At 40.8% G+C, this 19,134-nt stretch overlaps 1 protein-coding gene across 3 annotated transcripts in view; it reads right to left on the reverse strand.

The window, feature by feature from the left end:
- OSBPL8 (oxysterol binding protein like 8) overlaps positions 1-15,289 on the reverse strand; it is a 100,561-nt gene extending 85,272 nt beyond the window's left edge. For 2 of the 3 annotated variants that reach the window (XM_019514758.1, XM_019514757.1), the window contains exons 1-2: positions 15,185-15,289; positions 4,616-4,652 (exon numbers count right to left, since the gene is read on the reverse strand). In XM_019514758.1, coding sequence (XP_019370303.1) covers positions 4,616-4,652; positions 15,185-15,238 — 91 coding nt within the window. In that variant the 5' untranslated portion in view covers positions 15,239-15,289. The remainder of the gene's footprint in view (positions 1-4,615; positions 4,653-15,184) is intronic. The other variant, XM_019514762.1, reaches the window with a different exon arrangement.
- Between the last annotated feature and the right edge of the window lie 3,845 nt (positions 15,290-19,134).

A 19,134-nucleotide genomic window follows, 5' to 3' on the forward strand; every position in this document is an offset into this window, starting at 1 on the left:
GGGGGGGGGGGGGGGGGGGGGGGAAGAGTGCAGGGGCGCTCCAAAATTAAAGGAGCTGCTGCACAGCGCACTTCCAGCACAACTAAGTAGTCCCTAGTTATAAAGGGCTGTAAGAAAGGATGGTCAAGCACTAGAACAGGCTATCTAGAGAAATTGTGGAATCCCCTGGAAAATTTTCAAGATCAAGTTAGAGACACTTGACTAGGATGGTTTAGGCAGGGATGACCTGAACAAGGGGCTGGATTAGATAACATCATGAGGTCCCTTAGTCCTACTTTCCTATGATTGTAAGTGTTTAAAATATAGCTTTGTGTCCTTTTAAAAGAGTTTGAACAGCAACAATTTTAAGCCAAGTTTAAAAAAAAAAAAGCAGTTAAATCACTTAAGAAGTTTACTCCCTCCTAATGCCTTCTCATTTTTTACTTCTCTCTGTTTACATACCAAGGCAGTGCAATTAGTTTTGTGTTTCTTCTGCTTCATGTAGGCAGAACCTGACAACATAAAAAGTCTCTATATATGGTACTACAATGCCCTCTGTTGGTTACTGTTTGCTAGTGGATCTACTAATAAGTAATAATCACTTTCCAAATCTTCTAATTAAGACATGGCAGCACCCCCATCCTCTAGATTGCATGCAGTGTCCATATCGTAATCTCTGTAGCTTTCATTAAAAGAAAAACCCTTGTACTGTAAATAGTATCAACTGGTTATTTATATCAAAAGTAAAATATTAAAAATACATATTACACACATTTATCTGTGGAATTAGCCTGAGAAAATTTATTTCTGGATGCTAACAATATATTAATTTCTAATGGTTCCTAATATTTTTAGATTATATTAGTACTTGGCACGCTTGAGCATGAAAGTTTCAGGGCTCAGGAAGTGTATTCTTGATTAATAATTTAGAAGGCAAGTGAATTAAGCACATGGGATTAATACAGACCACCACAGTTTGATGCTTGCTTGGTAAAAAGCAGTCACTTACCACCACACACCCTGTTAAATGTTTGTAATTCATTGTAATTTTTTTAAGGATTTTTTTTGCAAAAATCTTATTGGTCTAATAAAAGATATCACTTCTGTCCACAAACCCCAACTGCAATTCATTAAGTATTACTGTCATCTCAGCCTTCTGTCCTGCAGCAAAGCTCACCTAGGCAAGGCAACGAAAGCGCAATAAATTACACCTATAAATTATCTTTCTGCTGGCAACTGCTAGGACTCTCCTTCTTCTGAACTCTTTGGCAGTTTAAAACATTAGTGCTTTAAATTTTAAAATGTTAGTTTAAGTACCTCAAGGTGAGGATTTTGCCTTGTAAATGTACTTGAACAAATGGAGCTTTTACTTTAATCTCTTCAGGTTGATTTTTTTTTTTTGAACAGTCCACTTAAATCTGTAAAACTGAGATGATCAAGGGAAAGAAAAGAATTTAAAGTTATGACCGTTCCAGTTAACATGATAAGCAGCTCTGCAATTCTGGGAAAACAAAGGGAAGATTTCAGTTCACAAACTTTGGTAGAAAATGGAGAGTATCCTATCTTAAGAGCTGTCCCACTCATTCGAGGTTCCCTTTCACCTACTTAAGTTTCTTGCTCTTCAATAAAACTATACCAACAGCTTAATTCTCAGAAGTGTTGCATACCCAGAACTCCAGGTGCTTCAACACCTCTATAAAATGAAACCTTATGGTTTTTCTGAGGCAGCAGCTTTCGAATCCTAAGTGGTACAACACTCTTTAGGAACTGAGCGATGAAAACCCCAAAATATTATTTTATGAGCTCTATACATAACTCCAAATCAGCCACTTCCCTGACAAAGAATCACACTACAAATGCAGTCCATCTACAAGCAGCTACAGGGCTTTTACTCCATGTTACTGACTTGTTTGACTTTGCCCTAGGAGAATAATGAAAGTGCCCAAGTGAAAAATTGCAGTCCTAAGAAAAAAAAATCCCTGTTAAACTTGTGTTGGCCTCAAAAACACTTAACTTTACAGGAACATCAGTTTTGACATTTAAAAACAAAACAAAAACAAACAAAAAACAAAAAACAAAGACTCAAACCCTTAGAATTTGCACAGCACTCAAACCACCCTGAGGGAGTAATGCAGTAAGATACCTAGCTTTTGCTGAAGTCCTGTCAAGATCCACTAACTAAATATTCCTGTAGCTATGTCACCCTTAGGGATGAGATCTGAAAATACCCAAGAGAAGACCCTCCCCCACCCCCACACAAAATACGGCAATGATGCAATTTCAAAAACCACAGCCAAAGGTGGTAGTTTCTCACTTCCTATGGAAGCATTTTAAGAACTAGTTTATTGGCAAACAGGTTATCATCTGAACTCCTCCTTTGGCAACCATGTAATGCAAGAAAGGCCTCCCAGGGCTCACCCTCAGAAGAAGTTTTGAGGCTGAAGGAGTCTATAACCTTGAGAAATGTGGATTAAGACAGCCACATCCTCAGGGTTTCACAGTGGCAAGCTTATGCAGCTTCTCACCTCAGTAAGATGGTTTTCGTTGAGTCTATACTCAAGAATCAAACTCTCCTTGAGCACTGTATATGGAGTCTTGGTACTTAACTGAAAGAGCCTGGCACCAAAAGTCACATGCAACAATAATGAACATCACAGACCCTAAACATTTAATGGATCAGTGGCTAATATGGTCTTCAATTTAAATCTTCGTTGTGAACAAATTTGAGTACCAGAAGGACCATCAGAATCAGCTAACAATTCTACGTAAAACACACTTTCCCCACACTATTACCTCACACTTACCATTAGCCTGTATTCCAACAGGTGATATGTAATATGTTACTAAAAACATATTTACCAGAGATTTTTCAATAAAAAAAGAAAAATCTATCAAGAATGTTTGAAAAGGCAAAAAGTTTCCTTCTTGCGTGTTCCCCTAATAAAAATGTCTTAACCACTGTGGCATGCAATGCCTTGGACATCCAGCATCAGAACACATTTTGACATTCTATTCCATCATTGCCAGGTACAGACATTCAAAAACAAAAGACAACCATAATCAGCTCCATTTTGCCCACCTGACACTGGCTGGCAACATCAAGCCTTTGACTACTACCCTCTGATCCCAGTGATCCAGGGAGTTTTTCAATCCACCTTACAGTGAATTTATCCAACTCATACTTTAGCCTGCTTGTGAGAATATTGTGGGAGATCAAAGCCTGCTAAAGTCAAGGTATATCACATCCACTGATCTCCACACGCAAAGCTAGTCATCTCATCATAGAAGGCAATCGGGTTGGTCAGGCACGACTTGCCCCAGTGAATCGACGCTGACTGATCCTAGTCACCGTCTCCTCCTACAAGTGCTTAGAAATGGATTGCTTGAAGACCTGCTCCATGATTTTTTCCAGGGACTGAGGTAAGGCTAACCAATTCTCCTTCAAGATCGGCACTGTATTTCCCCTTTTCAAATCACTCAGGAGCTCTCCTGATTGCCATGAGTTTTCAAAGATGTTGGCCAGTGGCTCTGCAATCACACTGGCCAACTCCCTCAACACCCTCTCGTCCTGTGGACTAGTACACATCCAGCCTTTCCAAGTAGTCCCTAACCTGTTCTTTTGCCACTATTGGCCGCTCACCTCCTCCCTAAACTGTGCTGCCTGGTGCAGTAGTCTGGGAGCTGACCTTGTCTGTGAAGACAGATGAAAAAGGCATTGAGTATTTCAGCCTTTTCCATATAGTACGAGAACCACACTTTCTTTGACCTTCCTCTTGTTGTTGACACATTCGTAGAAAACACTTCTTATTACCCTTCAAATCCCCTGCTAGCTGCAACTCTAACTGTGCTTTGTTCTTCCCCATGTCATCCCTACGTGCCCAAGCAATGCTCTTATATTCCTCCCTAGTCATTTATCCAAGTGCCCAAGTCTTATAAACTTCCTTTTTCTGATTAAGTTTACTGAAGAGTTCCCTGCTAAGCCACGTTGGTCTTCTACCATACTATAGTTGTTAGTTAGCCTTCCTGAGTGTTGGGAAGGCTAACTAACTTCCTGTGTCCTCAATAAGGTTTCTTTAAAGTACCACCAGCTCTCCTGGTCTCCACTCCCCCTCAGACTGGCCTCCTAGGGCAGGGGTTTTCAACCTTTTTTAACAAGTGTATCCCCAGCGGCCCCCTAGGGGGGTGGGGGTGGCGAGCGAGTGGTCAGACGCAGCAGGGGGTAGGGTTAGCAGCGGCAGCACAGCATCAGTGCAACCCTGCTCTTGCCCTGCCCGGGCCCGCCCAAGACCTTTCAGAGTACCCCCAGGGGTACACATACCCCCAGTTGACATCCCCTGTCCTAGGAGATCATGTCCATCAGTTCCCTGAGCAAGTTAGTCTGTTTTTCTGAAGTCCAGGTCCTTACTCTGCTGCTGTCCCTCATTTCCTTTTCTCAGGATCCTGTCTGTTCTTTTCTTCCCAGCCCCACTCCCCCTTATAAAAAAAACCTGTGTTTCACAAAAACAAGAACCAAAACCAAACAGCAACATCCATGTATTGAAGAAAATCCTTGCATTAAAAGTCTGTGACTCATGTGCTCCCACAGAGATGTCCTTTCAGATATCTAAGTATAATGTAGGAAAGCAGTCTCACTTACTTGATGGTCCATGGGAGTCTCTCATTTCACCAGGATGCTGTTTGTGCAGTGCAATTGGAGAACGAGGAACAGCAAACAAAAAAGTCCAGGCCAGGAAGAAGCAAAATATGCAAAGGTGGCAGCAAAGGAAAAGAAGAGGGACAATGAAAACAGAGTTAGTTATAACTAAAACAACATGCATATCAATACTGAAGGCAAGCCCTTAAAAGATTAACAGTTTAGAAATCAAACAGCTGAAGCAACATAATTGACAAATATGCTTAGGAGAGGCTATTAATAGCTTGTGTATGGTTAGTGAGCAGCAAATGCCCTCTTTCAGAGTAGGACTTGTAAAACAAATTTGCAAGTGTTCACATAAAACACAGCAGAGACACGCCCATTTGTATTTTGTTTCTCTTTACCAGGGACACTTTCCTAAAAGGACAGAAATCCCACTGAAGAATGAATTGGAGACATTTTTTTCTACTATCGAAATAAACTGTTCATTTTTAAATAGATTTTACATAAACACTAACTCCTACATGTGAATACCCACTAGGATGATGCAGCTGGGCATTATTATTCTGTGCAATGGGAATTCAGAATTTACTTTCAGTGTAAGCAGAGTTATTCATTTACAACACATACAGTATTCTTTGCTTTCTATAGCTTTCACATTTATAAACCAGGCAAGAGGCATTTTTTCCCCCATTAACTTTCCAAAATGTGTGTCTATACCTATTTGTTGCATAATATCTATATTTTTAATATACACATTTCTTCCTCAGTTTATTTTCCATTGAAGTGTATACGACTTCATGCACTGTGGAAGGATGGAGCAGGGTTACTGAATAATAGCATGCCCCACCTCTGAGTACAAGGTAAAGTTATAACCCATTTCAACACAAAGCCTCGATAAGGATTGGAGGCCTTGTTATGCTAAAAGTTGTACAGACATAAAAGGTGGTCTTCCTCTGCCCCAAAGGACTTAGAACTGGAGACACACATACTCATGCACAAATTATGTGATCAAAAAGGAGAGAAACATAGGTGACCACGATAAGCATACATCTTTCCTCTTAAGACGTGTCACTCCAAAATGCCTCTCTGCTGTGCCAATTTCTTCCTTTCAATTTTAAGTGTTACCTAGTCCAACATATATTATAAATTTAGACAGAACACCATATACAAGTAAATATTCTGGTATTATGCTCAAGCCCAAAGTTTTAAACAAAACCCCTATAAAATGCAAACCCTACCCTACTTTAAAAAAGTCTCAGTATGCATGCGAGTTAAGAGAACGGAAGCAAGGAGGTACCCAGGTCTGCGAAGGGGTATCCTAAGTCTCCTGCCTTCAAAGAATCGATCCATACTGTTAAATGGAGAGCTCAGAGATGCATAAAATTAGTTCTTCAGTCTGAGTATGTTGCTACTTTTGTTGCAGGTAACCTTTATGATGCATCACAAAAGAAGGGAAAATAGTTCTTTGAACCCCTCAATTTAGTTAGCTGCATTTGGCAGTTTTTTTAAAAGACTACGTCCCCAGTTGCTAGCTGTTTAGTCAGGCAGTCAAATGTTACCCCTGTGCGCTTTGGTCTTGCATAGAGTAGCAGGTGAAAGAAAATGTTTTTATGAAAAGGAACTTTGATTGCAAAAATCCCAGAAATTAAAGGGAGCCAACTGACTGGTATAGTTACATTCTTTTAGATGCATAATACAGCAAGGCTGGGACAAACTACACCTTTAAGTGGGATTGTATTATCTTACACTGTTTTTTATATCTGAGAGGGACACCACAGCCAAGAGAAACAGTAACATGCACAAGTACATCAAAAGGTGTAAGAATCAATCCAGCAGGATCAATGACACTGACACTGAACACCAAGGTCTCTCCGTTGAGCACCGTTCCGATACCTGCCAGCTCACACACTCAGGGCTTTTGAAGAAAAAGGCAAGCAGCAGGAAACAAAGCATTAATTAACAACCACGGTTTTAAATTTTTTTGGTCCCTTGTAAATTACCTAATCCTTAGATGGTCTGTACTTACATACTGGTAAGAAACATTGAAAGAGCACAGCAACAGGCCCTACACCAACTGCCTCTGAAGTACAGCCCTGAGCAAGTAACAACATGAGAACTACTGACACCATGCAGTACAGCTAGTCACCCAAAATGTCTCCAAGGCCTTTAATGTAAATATTTCAGCACTGCATGGCTAATCCTGCAGACTGGTACAAAGTGCGGCTATGCTACAGCATGGAACACAAGCTTGTCTAACTCTGTTCTTGATCTTCACCAATAAACAGTATGAACATACTGACAGACTGCATTCTTGGCTGACCCAGCATAAGCCTGAAACTATAAGTATTAGACACTATCTTTAGCATTAATCAAAAAAAAAAAATCAAAGCTTATATTTTTAGGCTCATATCTTCTCTTTACAGAAGTAATCCAGTTCAGTATCTTTTAAACTAAAAAGAGCCTCATATCTCCCAGATTCCTAGTTTACTATCTGCAGCATCTGCAGTTAGCACCACTGCAGGTCAAACACTGCATAACTAGGTAATTTCAACCCCCCAAAAGAAACAAAAATACTTACCTTAAAAGGATAAAGTTCTCTCTGAAGAGTGCATCAGGAATTCTATATTGAGTGCTGATTTAAAAAATGTGACAACTGAAAACTAAGCCTGCACTTCTCAGACTATCACTGGTCATCAGTAATGAATTTTCTAATATTAAAACCAGATCCTCCAGCACAGGTGCAGTCCCATTGCTTACAGAGAATTCACACAAGTTGCATGGATTGGTACTTAGTAACCACCGATACACATGATGAAATGAGACCTAGCTCCTCCCCACATAACTGTTTAAATTAGGCAAGAAAAAACCTGAGTAAAGAGCAGCAAAATACAATTGTCACGAAAGGCAGCAGTCATACCCGATGACAAATAGCAGACCTGTCCCCATGAAAGTGTTATTTATACCTAGTCATTTCTCAGATGTAAGCATTTTTAAAAGGCTAGCAAACCCAAAAGCTAGATCCAGTATCTTGCTTATGAAACAACATCTCTTTAAGTGCAGATGAGACTTTTAATAATGCTCATGACATGCAGGAGTGCTCTATAAAATTAAAAAAAAGACATCCTTAAATTATGATCACAGATTAAAATGTATTTAAGACTGTACATACAGGCTACTAAAGGGAAAAAGGTTATTAGCCTGCTGAGCCCTACTTTCATGGCGTTTTGCTGCACTATATTAAGTAAACTTTTAATACAGGACAGACAGTAACTGCCTATGGATTACTTTAATCTATGATGTCAGTTAATACCCTGGGTAAGTGACCTGGAATTCAAGTGTGAACAGGAAAGAAAAATGGATCCAAGGTTTTAAGTATTTAACAATGCATTTTTATGACTGCTTTTAAACACCCATCTACAGACATTTGTGCCATTTAAACTAACTGACTTGCACAATATAAAGAGGTAGTCAGCTGTAAGACCAACCGACTCTGAGCATCTCCAAATCAATTAGGTTCACCTCTACATCTTGACTTCTACAGTATAAGTTCACATTTAAATACTAGGATTGCTTGAAACTTTTCAATCTACCTTTATTCAACTGAGTACCATGTGCTCCATCTAGGGAAACAGTCTGCTCTAGAATATTTGGCCAAGGCTCCTTCCCCTTCGATGAAATATTGACATTCTGTTCGGGGAGGGATGCGAGAGTAACAATTATTTTCCTAACAACCCTCAGCTTTTTCCAGTTTGAGTGTCAACACAGTAACTTGTACTGATTTTAAAATATATATGTCTAGTTAAATGAATGCGTGCAAATTCATGGGTAAACTGTCTACAGTCTACAAAACAAACTGTATTTACTCCAAGATGACCCTGAATATAAGACGCCCCCTCCCCCCCTCAATAATTAGGTTCTATACATGGAAAAATGTACAAGTTAGTTATAATTTTCCATGTATAGGACCTAATTATTGTAGGGTCATTCATTCTCTACCCCCAGTGTAAGTCAAGTAGCTTGCCCTTTGGATATGCCTACCCCTTTGCACACTGCTGCTATAGGGCTGGGTTGTGGACTCAGTGCCCCAGGCTGCAATGTGGATGGAGCCTACCAGCATGCAGCAAAGGTAAGGAGAAAGGCAGAGCGGAGGAAAGGGGACAGGTGGGGGGACAGATAATGCATGCCAGGGGAGATGCAGGGGGAAGAGGCTGCAGGGGGAGATGGTGCAGTAGTGAGATGGGGGAGGCAAGGTGCAGCTGTGGCTCTAACCCTGAACCCAGGGAGGGGCTGGGGCTGGAGCCCAAGTCTCTAGCAGCCACCTGTCCCATCCCCCACCCTTGTACTTAATTCCAAGATGAGGGGCTCCCTCCCAAATTAAAATGGAGGCGGGGGGGGAGAGCCTCATCTTGGAATGGAATAAATATGGTAGTTGAGATGAAAGTTATTCCCCATTAAAAAGGACTCTTCCAATCATACTGTCAAAAAAATAAATGAAACCACAAGAAGAAAATTTCAAATTATATAGACAGGGTCCACAATTTGAAAGCACTGATCTTTTCAAAAGCTGATATGCTAAAGGACTGAATTTTCCATCATGTTTCTCTACAGCTTCCTTAAAAGAATACTGTAGGAGTTCACACTGATGGAGCCAGATGGTACATCTCTGATGAGCACTTCCTGCAGAGAACCTCAAGTAGATTTCTGCCAGACTAACCAAAAGTTTACACCTCAAATGGAGGGGAAAAAAAAAAAAAAGTGGCTGCACTCAAATAGGAATATGAATCTATGTTTATATGCTACCCTCCTGGAGGTCCAGCACCTTCAGGACTGCTCAATTACCAGCTAAGCCATGAAGCTTTAACCTGCACAGCAGCAGATGCCCTCTTACCTGTAAGTGAAAATTGTGCTTCAGTCAAAGAAAAGGAGGAGGAAATATTAGAGGGAAAGACTATACTAAATGTCAGTTGTAGGTCATTCTACCTCTCAGGGAAAATGAGGAAGACAGACTGAGTGCCCTTGTCAAGCCACAGAGCATTTTGTATCCAGAAACAAATCCTATGGGATTACTGGCAGCCAGCAAAATCTTCCAGTATGGAGATATTTCAAGTATTCTAACCTTTTTGTAATCATCTTAAAGCCACAGGAGCCCAATGAGCTCTGCTTTCCAGAGCATGGAAGAGGGTTTCAGTACTTTATTTTCTAACATAAAAGACCACACTATAAATTTGTTACAAACATATTTATACCTATACAAAGTACCCAATTAAAGTGCAATTTTATGTTGATCTAAACAAACTACTACAGTCAGCTACACACCTGGGTAAATTTATCAGAAGATTAAAGCAAAGTTGCCTACACAGTCTCCACAGGGTCAAAGAAATTTGCTATTTGCCCCAGCAATTAAGTAGAGTTGGCAGCTCACAGCAGTCCCGAAAGCAGGTCCAGGGTGCTGCTCAGGTTCAGTTTCAAGGAAGCCAGAGTGGTGGTGGCAGAGGACCCTGTTCTAAGTTATTTGGGACCATTCCCCAGTGTCTACTTAGTCTAGTGCTAGGTTCTGCTGTGCAGGTGGGGGCCGGGCCCACCTGAGATTGGGAGAGAAGGCATCCCACTTAGGACTAAGGTTGGGTAATTGGCCCCATCGAATAAAATTTGGTTAATTAACCAGTCAAACATCTGTCAAAATTGTAAAAAATTCCCAATAGGTCCAAATAATAATACACAGAAAATGCATACCTTTTCTATTAGGAAAGGTGTCAAAAACAATTTTAAAAGCGACAGTTCTGTCAAGAAAATTTTTAAAAGAAGATTTTTGGGGTGTCCTGTAAAATTGCTATAATCTTTGACTGGTCAAAAAATATGCAGTCAATTGACAATCTCTGACAGGTCAATAGTCTGGCTTGAAAATCCCAATTAGGACAGATACATGCAACATGCCACATGGTGAACCTAAGGGCAAAAGCTGAAACCTGACAAATATTGTGAACCATTGAGCTTTCCATAAAATGAAAACGTGAAAGAAGAAGGTCTGCATAAGGTATGGTGTACCTGGGGATGGGAAGCCTGTGTGCACATGGGGATTTATCTGGGTAGAGTCCACCTGGGGTTGGGAGGGAAGCCATCAGGATCTGGAGTTGTCTGTCTATTCCTTCAGATATGAAGAAACATCAACAACCTATTTAGAAAAAGGGCAGGGAAGCGTGGCACCTAGACATTAACTTTTTTTCAGAAGAGGTCTTCTTGAATGAATCATGTCACTAAAGTGACACCCTGCCCCGACTTCAGATTAACATGGCTAACTACCTTAATCTATGTAGAGAAAATCCCACTGGACTTTCTATCAGGTTTAGCTGTCTTTGAAAATGTTACCCAGACATTGCAGGGGTGGAGGGGAGGAGACTGCTTTTAAAAAATGCCATGGTCAGCAAATAAGACTATTAATTTTTACAAAATTATTGTTTATTAGATGTTTTAGACTTCCAAAAGGTAGAGATAATTGGAGTGAATGAGTTCCAGAGTTTTCCCTACTGAATGCTATTTCTAGCTAGTGTGCCCAGAAGGCCAAGAACAATGAAAGTTACCATTAAAGTCATATCTAAACTATTTAATACACAGTTTAGGAAGAACCTGTTACTTAGGTTTAAAGGGGGAAAAAGGTGGGGGCTTTGTTGTATGTAAAGATGGGCAAGACACACCTCTAGCAAAAAGAGATATTTTATACGCATAAACAACTCTTGGAATCAGCAATAACAATAGCAAAAGGTGATCTTGGGTAGTTCTACATTTGCACTGCAGTTTGTGCCTACCCAACTGCTCTGATTTCCTGTGCATTGAAAAAAACACAACCAGTATATTTGCCAATAGTTTAAATTCAATCACTCCCTATCAGAGAGAAACAGAGACATTCAACAGACTACAATTCTGAGTTAAGAACCTGGGCTTATACATTAGATGTTTAAAATCATACTTCACTGCATTTAGCTACACCTAAAAATTCAAATGCAAAAAGTTGGAAAACTAAGGAAAAAATTACCTACACCTAAAATCACTGGTTAACAATGCTCAAGTTGATTTTCCTTGTTTAACACAAAAAAAGAAAGAACAGTCGTTTCCTAGTGAAAACTAGGGAGCATTTTACATAAGCAACTTTTTCTACATACAAAAGGACCCCATTTTCTGATTTAAGATGGGGAAAAAAAAATCCAACCTTTAAAGGAATCACAAAAAAAATCCAGTATTTGTAAGTGGGGTTTAATCTATAAATCACAACAATAATACCACTGTACAGAACACGCAACTTGGCACAGCACTCTTACAGGCCATTATTGCCTTTGGGGGCAACATGGAGTCAACTGCTCTGCCACACTGGCAGGGACACTGTTTAGGGAAGGGTCACAATGGCAGGTGTGCAAGATCACCACCATTTTAAATCTCCGTGGATAACCCTGGTAATTTTCATTTGGCATGGGAAGCAAGCATCAAATACCCATCATGAAGCAAGGAGCCGTGTCAAGTCGAAGCTTCCAAACCTCTAGTTTCATGCATGAAACAGGAAAGCCATGATTTTTCAACACTATAGCAATACATTTGGCAGGTCACCAATGGAGCTAGCAAAAAGCCCATAAGGTGAGTTGGCAGGAAACTATGTAGAAATCATGCACAGTCCAGAAGGTTGGCAGTTCTCTTTAAAAATCTGGTAAAAAGCCACAGATCATTTATTACATGAAAAAAAAGACTAATACAACTAAAGAGGGTCTGAGGTTTAAACGGAAACTATTTAAGAGACAAATTTAATTCTTTCAAAATACAAGTGAGCTGAATGGACTATAATTTAAGTCTAATCTTTTTTTTTTTTTTTTTTTTTTAAAGGCACATCTCTGAGATAGTAAAATATATATATTTTTTAAAATCGCATAAAAAAAAATCTGTCATCTTGGTCTGTATTCAACCTAAATTTCCATGTTAAGACAATATGCCTGAAGAGACTTGGGCAAATTATTTTTGGGACACAGAATACTCTCTCTTCATTTTGGTACTTTAAGCATATTTAGCTTTTTGTGTTCTTTCCTAGGTTATCCGATTCTCCTCTGGAATTCTGTAAGAAAGCACCAATTTGTATTCGGGGGCGGGGGGGAAGCTGCTTTTCCTACAAATTTGGAGCAAAACCACACACAGGTTAAGTGCTAGATGAGATAAACAGGCTCCTGTTACTACTTGCGTTTTTTGATATCAGAAACACACTTAGCCGTGCTCTTCTCTTCTCAAAAGCTTTTAAATAATTAATATAGCTCAAGTTCAGTGCATGTAGCCATGTCCATAAACAGTAAGACAGTGCCAAGTGAGAATACTAGCCTAGTCTGGCTACCAGCAGCACTACAGCTACATTAGTGTGGTGCTCTGCCCAGGCCAGTTAGTTTTGCTAAAGCAGCTCAAGTGCTTCCAACACATAAAGCTAGCTCAGATACATCTGTAACCTTGTGCCATCTAGATATACCCTTTTCAAGCTACTTTCCCCAGCCTTTCATTCTGTCTATATACTTCATTTCAAAGACATGCAAGATTTTAATAACCTTCAATCTTTTTTGTTCTCCCAAATCCTGAATCTCCTCATACTCTACTCTACCACCTCTTCCAGGAATCCCACTGCTGGTTTGTTTCCACATACCCTTCTAAAATCGTTCAACTGGAAGGCTTGACAGATCTGTCACTACCTGCCTCATAAGCCATCACCTCTTCTTTATGTACCCTCAAAGCTTCTTGTTATCCCCATTTCATCTCCCTCCTGGCTTCTAGTACCATGTCTTCCCATAGCCAAATATCCTCTTTCTTATCTTCACCCTCCACCCCCCCCACCAGTCAGTAAATGGTTGCGTAACAGTAATAGTGGAAATGCTATTTTAACACACGGAGATGTGCAGCAACTGTTAAAAAGAGAAATTATTTGGAGAACACCGAAGGCTGTGCATCTACCTCCCAGCTTTGCTTACTGTGTGATGCTGCAGGTTACCCACCAATGAAATAAAGTTCACAAGAATATACAAGCGCTTCAAAAAGGGAGAAAAGAGACTTCATACTGAATCCTGTATCAGTTAAACCAAGGATGGGCCTAGGGGCCAGATGCAGCCCACCACGCCATTCTATCCAGCCTGCGGGGCCCTTAAAAAAATTTTTGAAAATTAATCTGCCCTGGGCTGCCTGTCACACAGCCCTTCATGGCTTGCTGCAACTCAGTAAGCGGCCCTCTGCCCAAAATAATTGCCCACTCCTGAGCAAAACTATTTAAAGCTCCATGGCATTCCAAAGCTTCTGCTCAGAGGCAAAATTCTGTTCAATACGAGAACAGGAAAGATTGTACTAACAGCACAGATGATACAATTCTATAAGGGATTTATCTACATCAGTTTTAGAACACAGGCAAATGGCCTGCTATACACAAAATTAAGGGGAAAAAGCTCTACTCCCTCTACCAATACCTGCCAAGAAACCCTAACAGGACTTCTCCCATTAATGCCCTCCAAGATGACCATGATCTTCAACATATCAAAATTTTCACTTTTTTGGGCCTACAGAGACAAGCCCAGTCAAATTAATTGCCTCAAATCCATACTTGTTAATTTTTGTATTATTCATACTCCTTTGAAAAGGATCTTTCAAAAGCACTTCATGTCTGTCAAAAAAAATGTTCCATATTTGTTCGTAGAAAGATCAGAATTAGCCCAACTTTTCAGTTCTTCCCTATTCCAAAGTGATAATAGTATTTCTGTTTTACTTGTCAAAAACTTCAAGCAAGCAACAGATTTCAATGTTAAAAGTTTTCTAGTAGCAATAAATAAATAAATAAATAAATAAATAAAATAAAAAGGTGCTATTGATCATCTCTAGCACAATAAAAACCAAGCGCTGAGCTGTTCTTGCCATTTGAAAATATGTCTGTCTAACAGCAGCTGTAGTAAAAAATAGAAACATGCAATATTTCACATTACACCTATAATTAAGATATATTTGGCCAATTTAATTGCTACTTTTTAAATGCTAAATATATGTCAAGAAATCCTTAATAGTAGCAAAGTGAAAATGGTTGATATTACCTGCCTCAAATTTCAGTCCTCCATGGAAACCATTTGTTAAAGTGTTTTTGCCTTTGAAATAGTCCTGCTAATACCCATCATTCCCTCCTTGCACCCTCATCACTTCAGAGAATGCTGCCCTTAAAACTGCTGATGGACAAAAATACAATCCTGCCCTACTCAAATGGTGGCCATCAAGATTACCTGAATGTCTTTCCCCACTTCCCATACCAAAAGGGTGAATACCAAAGTCCCATCAAAAGTTTTCATACATAGAAACTATGTAGCAGTGAATAGTAATAATGCGAGATCACCAGGCAAGCTCTGCAAATCTTAGTCCATTTCACTACTGCTGATATGCATACTTTATATTTACATTCAACATAGGAAGTTGTATTTTATATGCACAGCTACAAGCTGAGAACCCATTTATAATAAAGAAACACTTCCATTTTATTTCAGGAGTATGAACTTGAACACAGGAAATAATATTTAAGCTACTCACTGAAGTTCTATCAGATTCCCCATCAAAAAGTGGAGTCTCCATGTTGCTCTGCATATCTCCTTCTCTTCTTCTTCAGTTAGAAATCTTCCATCCTGCTAACCTGCATATCCTAAAAAAAGAACAAAGTTGCAATCATTCAGACTTTAATAAAATTGTTACTCAACATCCCTGGCACCACTCAACTGTGGAACACTGCATTACTGAAGAAAGTGACCAGCTGCTACAATACACCGATTACATTACTTGTGTTTGAGGATTACACAGCTTACCCCCAGAAAGAGGCTATAACATTAAAAAAAAGAACTGTAAAATGAAGCAACCAAAGTTAAGCCATCTCATTTTGCATGTTATGCTGCGTATTTACAGTTAGCCACCCCCGCATTCACAAAAAAAAAGTGACAGGAAATACCAGGTTTTCCCCACCACCACCTCTCTCATGACAGCCTCCTAAGTTCCAAACATTTATCATACATCAAAACCTGCACTAAACAAAGAACCACTTTTGAAAGTAAAAGAACTGATTGGTGACACTGGCTGTAGTCAGAATGTATGTATAATTTAAGCTCTCCCAATAGTTTGAGAAGTGTTTTCACTTTGCAGATACGGCATGAAGGTGCAAAGTGACTAGCTGTGTCACAAATGAGGCAATAAGAGAACTCCCGTTTGTCACTGGAGTGAAACTCAGAAACCAAAACCACTCTGATTCAAAAGGACCTCTCTGCTCTCTTCTAGGCACAAGAAACAGGATGCTGAGGTCTGATGTTTGTTCATACCACATTATAAAACCACTACAAAAGACAGGCACCAGCTTGTTTTGAACTCCAAGCCAATTCAATGCAAAAACAGCCTCCTCCCAATTTTATAATCACAATAAACTGAGGCAGGAAATAAGCAAAACCATGTCATTTATAGGCACATGGTGCTGGCCCCAGCCTCCAGCTGTCACTGGCTGAAAAGCCAGGAGGGGCTGGGCAAATACAGTTTGCCCACAGTGGGGCAATTTGTTCTGCAACGAAGTTCATGTGCAGGGGCATGTGCTAAGGCACAAATGCCACAAAATTTGTGCCACTGCAAGCGCATGCCCCTCCTTTTCCAGATGCGGCCACGGAGTCCATCTTGGATGGAAGAACTCTGCAACTCCACCTGAGGGCAAGTTAAGGTATGAACGCTTAATACATTGAGGGAACGAGGTCCAACTAGCTCAATGCATTTTTACTATATGTTACATGACCTTGGCCTGTGTTAGAAGCTACCACTTATGAGGCCCCGTGACTTCCACATGAAAGATGGATGGTGAAGGAAGAAAATAGTGGAACTCAAGCCAATTTCTGTGTTTAGGTCTCTGCTCTTTTAACAGGCAAGTAGTAGTATACAGTTCAAGGACAACTCAAATACAAAGTTTCAGTAAAGGGAAGCATGTCAGTTTTGGCCAAGTCAACAAGCTTAGCAGGTAAACAGCACTATTCAGCACCAAGTGGTTGCTGCTGCCTGCTTCCTAGTGTCATATGACTATAGTTCTGCATTCTCAGTTTTTACTAATTTTCACTGACTTTTAAGTCATTCAGTTTTTACTGATTTACACCCGTTTTTCAGTTCAAATCCCTGTTAACTGGCATGAATGGAGAATGGCCCATTCCCCACTTGTACCGGTTAACAGGGATTTGAACTGAAAAAAAACAGGTGGTGCTGGCAAGCTAAAAACCCGCTACTGTGCTTGTTACCCAAAGCAGATTTCTGGCCGGACCTGGGAAGGGGAGAGGAGTGGGGTGGTGGTGGTGGCCGCATGCAGAGCAGGGTAAGTGGGGAGTGGTGGCAGTGCGGGGGCTGGGAGAGGTTGACTGGAGCCACTGGTGGGAGTGCAAGACTCCCGGCTCTGACCCCAGGTGGGCCAGACCGGGCTACAGGAATCGCTCCTGGGGCGGGCAGGTCCGAGCTGCACCCCAGCAGCTCCGGTTTTGGCTCTGTCCCGGGCAGCAGGAACTGTAAGCCCCACTGGGGAAGGAAGGGGAGGTCAGGTAGGAAAGCCTGGTCCCACTCCCTGCAGCAGGTGCTGCACCCAGTTGCTCCACATGGGCCTGAAGCCGCTGCCTGGGGGTATGGGGCTCCTGGCTCTAACCCCAGGTGGGGCAGGAGGTGCCAGTGCCGGGTCCGTCCTCCCTCCGAGTGCCACGGCAGCCCAGCAGCAGGCTACTGCAGCAGGGGGGAGGGGCATGAGTGCAGCCACAAAAGAAAAAGGGGGAGGGTGCAGCACCATGTACTTCCTGCCACTGATCCAGGGGCATGCACCCCCACAGGAAGAGCCTGGCACTGGCCCCCCAGCCCACAGCCCTCCCAGGAGGTGCATAGCAGCAAGAGCCATGCCCCCTCACCCCACACTCACTGACAGCTCCTCCCACTTCGTTCCCTGCTGCAGCCCCAGCAGCAGCCAACAGGCTAAACCACGCTGCGCCCCTCCCACTGTCCCACCCTTACTCCCTCCCTTCCTCGCTGCCAATTTTCCCTCAATTTAAACTGATTGTTTTCCTTTTATCCTGATTTCATTCCAGTTTTTATGTTTCGAAGATAAACTCTGAAAAATTCCCGGATTTTTGTTTGTTTGTTTAAATTTAAAAAAAACCCAAAAACCTGAGAACGCAGACCAAGGAAGCAACATGATCTTAGGGAGGACAATTAAGCCTCTGTCATAAATAAAAATACTCCTGGCAATAGTTATTTTGTGCTTAAATAAAATCAAGCAATTCTTATTCTCAGCCTCCAGAAAGACTCAACTATTAAGCTGGAAATAAATGGAGTCTTCATTGCCAGAACCAGTCATGAGTCCAATACATCTCATCTCAGTTATAGCTGGACTCTCCAGTTTCTTACAAGCTACTAGCACATAAAAGCTGGCTGGACTGCAGCCACATCAAATTATACATCTAGACATGCATACGTTACGGCCCACCACATTAGGAAGCGCTGTTCCTACAGGCTCTCCCCCTCTGGCTGCCCCTTTGCTTTAGTACAGTGCTACCAGTTTCTCCTGTTTGCTTAAATTGTTTTATGCTACTTCAGTGAAGGTTTCTGAAATTATGACTCCCCTGTCCTGCTTTGAAAGGAATAGAGAATTCTTTAATCCCTACACTAGCACAGTGAAAGCTAGTAACAATGTCCTTCCTGTATCATGCCCAAGTATTACCATTATATCTAACAGCAATGAAATACATTAGCACAGTGTTTCTGCCAATATAGTCGGAAACAAAAACAAACGAGTCAATATTTAAGTATCCTGAATTCAGATTAGAGCCAGCATCTCACAGAGGTAATTGGAATAATCAACACCAGTCAGACCTATGTTCCAAGCTATTTAAAGTAATCACAGCACTATTTATACTGCTCACCATGCAAAGATAACCTTCACAATTGTAAAGAAGAGCCAAAGATTAATTTACATGAAAGCTTAGATTATTGTACCACTTAGTAAGAAATGTAAAGGAACACAAATTATGCATCTGCATAATCACATACTATACAGAGCCCTATATATATCCTCAACTTTGCAGTATAGCCTCTCTTTGTGAAAGAAAACATTTACCATTCCCGTTTTTAAAACGTGAGCATTTACAAACGGTTGCTATACCACAATATTAGTGAAAATAAGGACTCCGTAAGGCAGAGCTAAAAATGACATGTGCCAACATCCATACAGATTCTGCCACTGAAAATGAATTGGTGTATTTAAAAAGAAAAAGGAAAGAAAGCACAAGCTGAACATTTTGATCATTAATGTATATACTTTACAGTCACCAAATGCACAGTATAATTTCATTAAAGAGAACAAGAAGCCTTGTCAACTGCCATGATCCAACTTTATGCTGCCACACACACTTGAAGCAGGACCTTATTTCCAAGACAATTCTGAATGAGAAGAAAATGGAAGGGGAGAAAAATGGGGGGGGGGGGGGGGGGGG

This window comes from Gavialis gangeticus, unplaced genomic scaffold (genome assembly GCF_001723915.1).
Source record: "Gavialis gangeticus isolate Ggan-Ray unplaced genomic scaffold, GavGan_comp1, whole genome shotgun sequence".
NCBI classification, from domain to species: domain Eukaryota; kingdom Metazoa; phylum Chordata; order Crocodylia; family Gavialidae; genus Gavialis; species Gavialis gangeticus.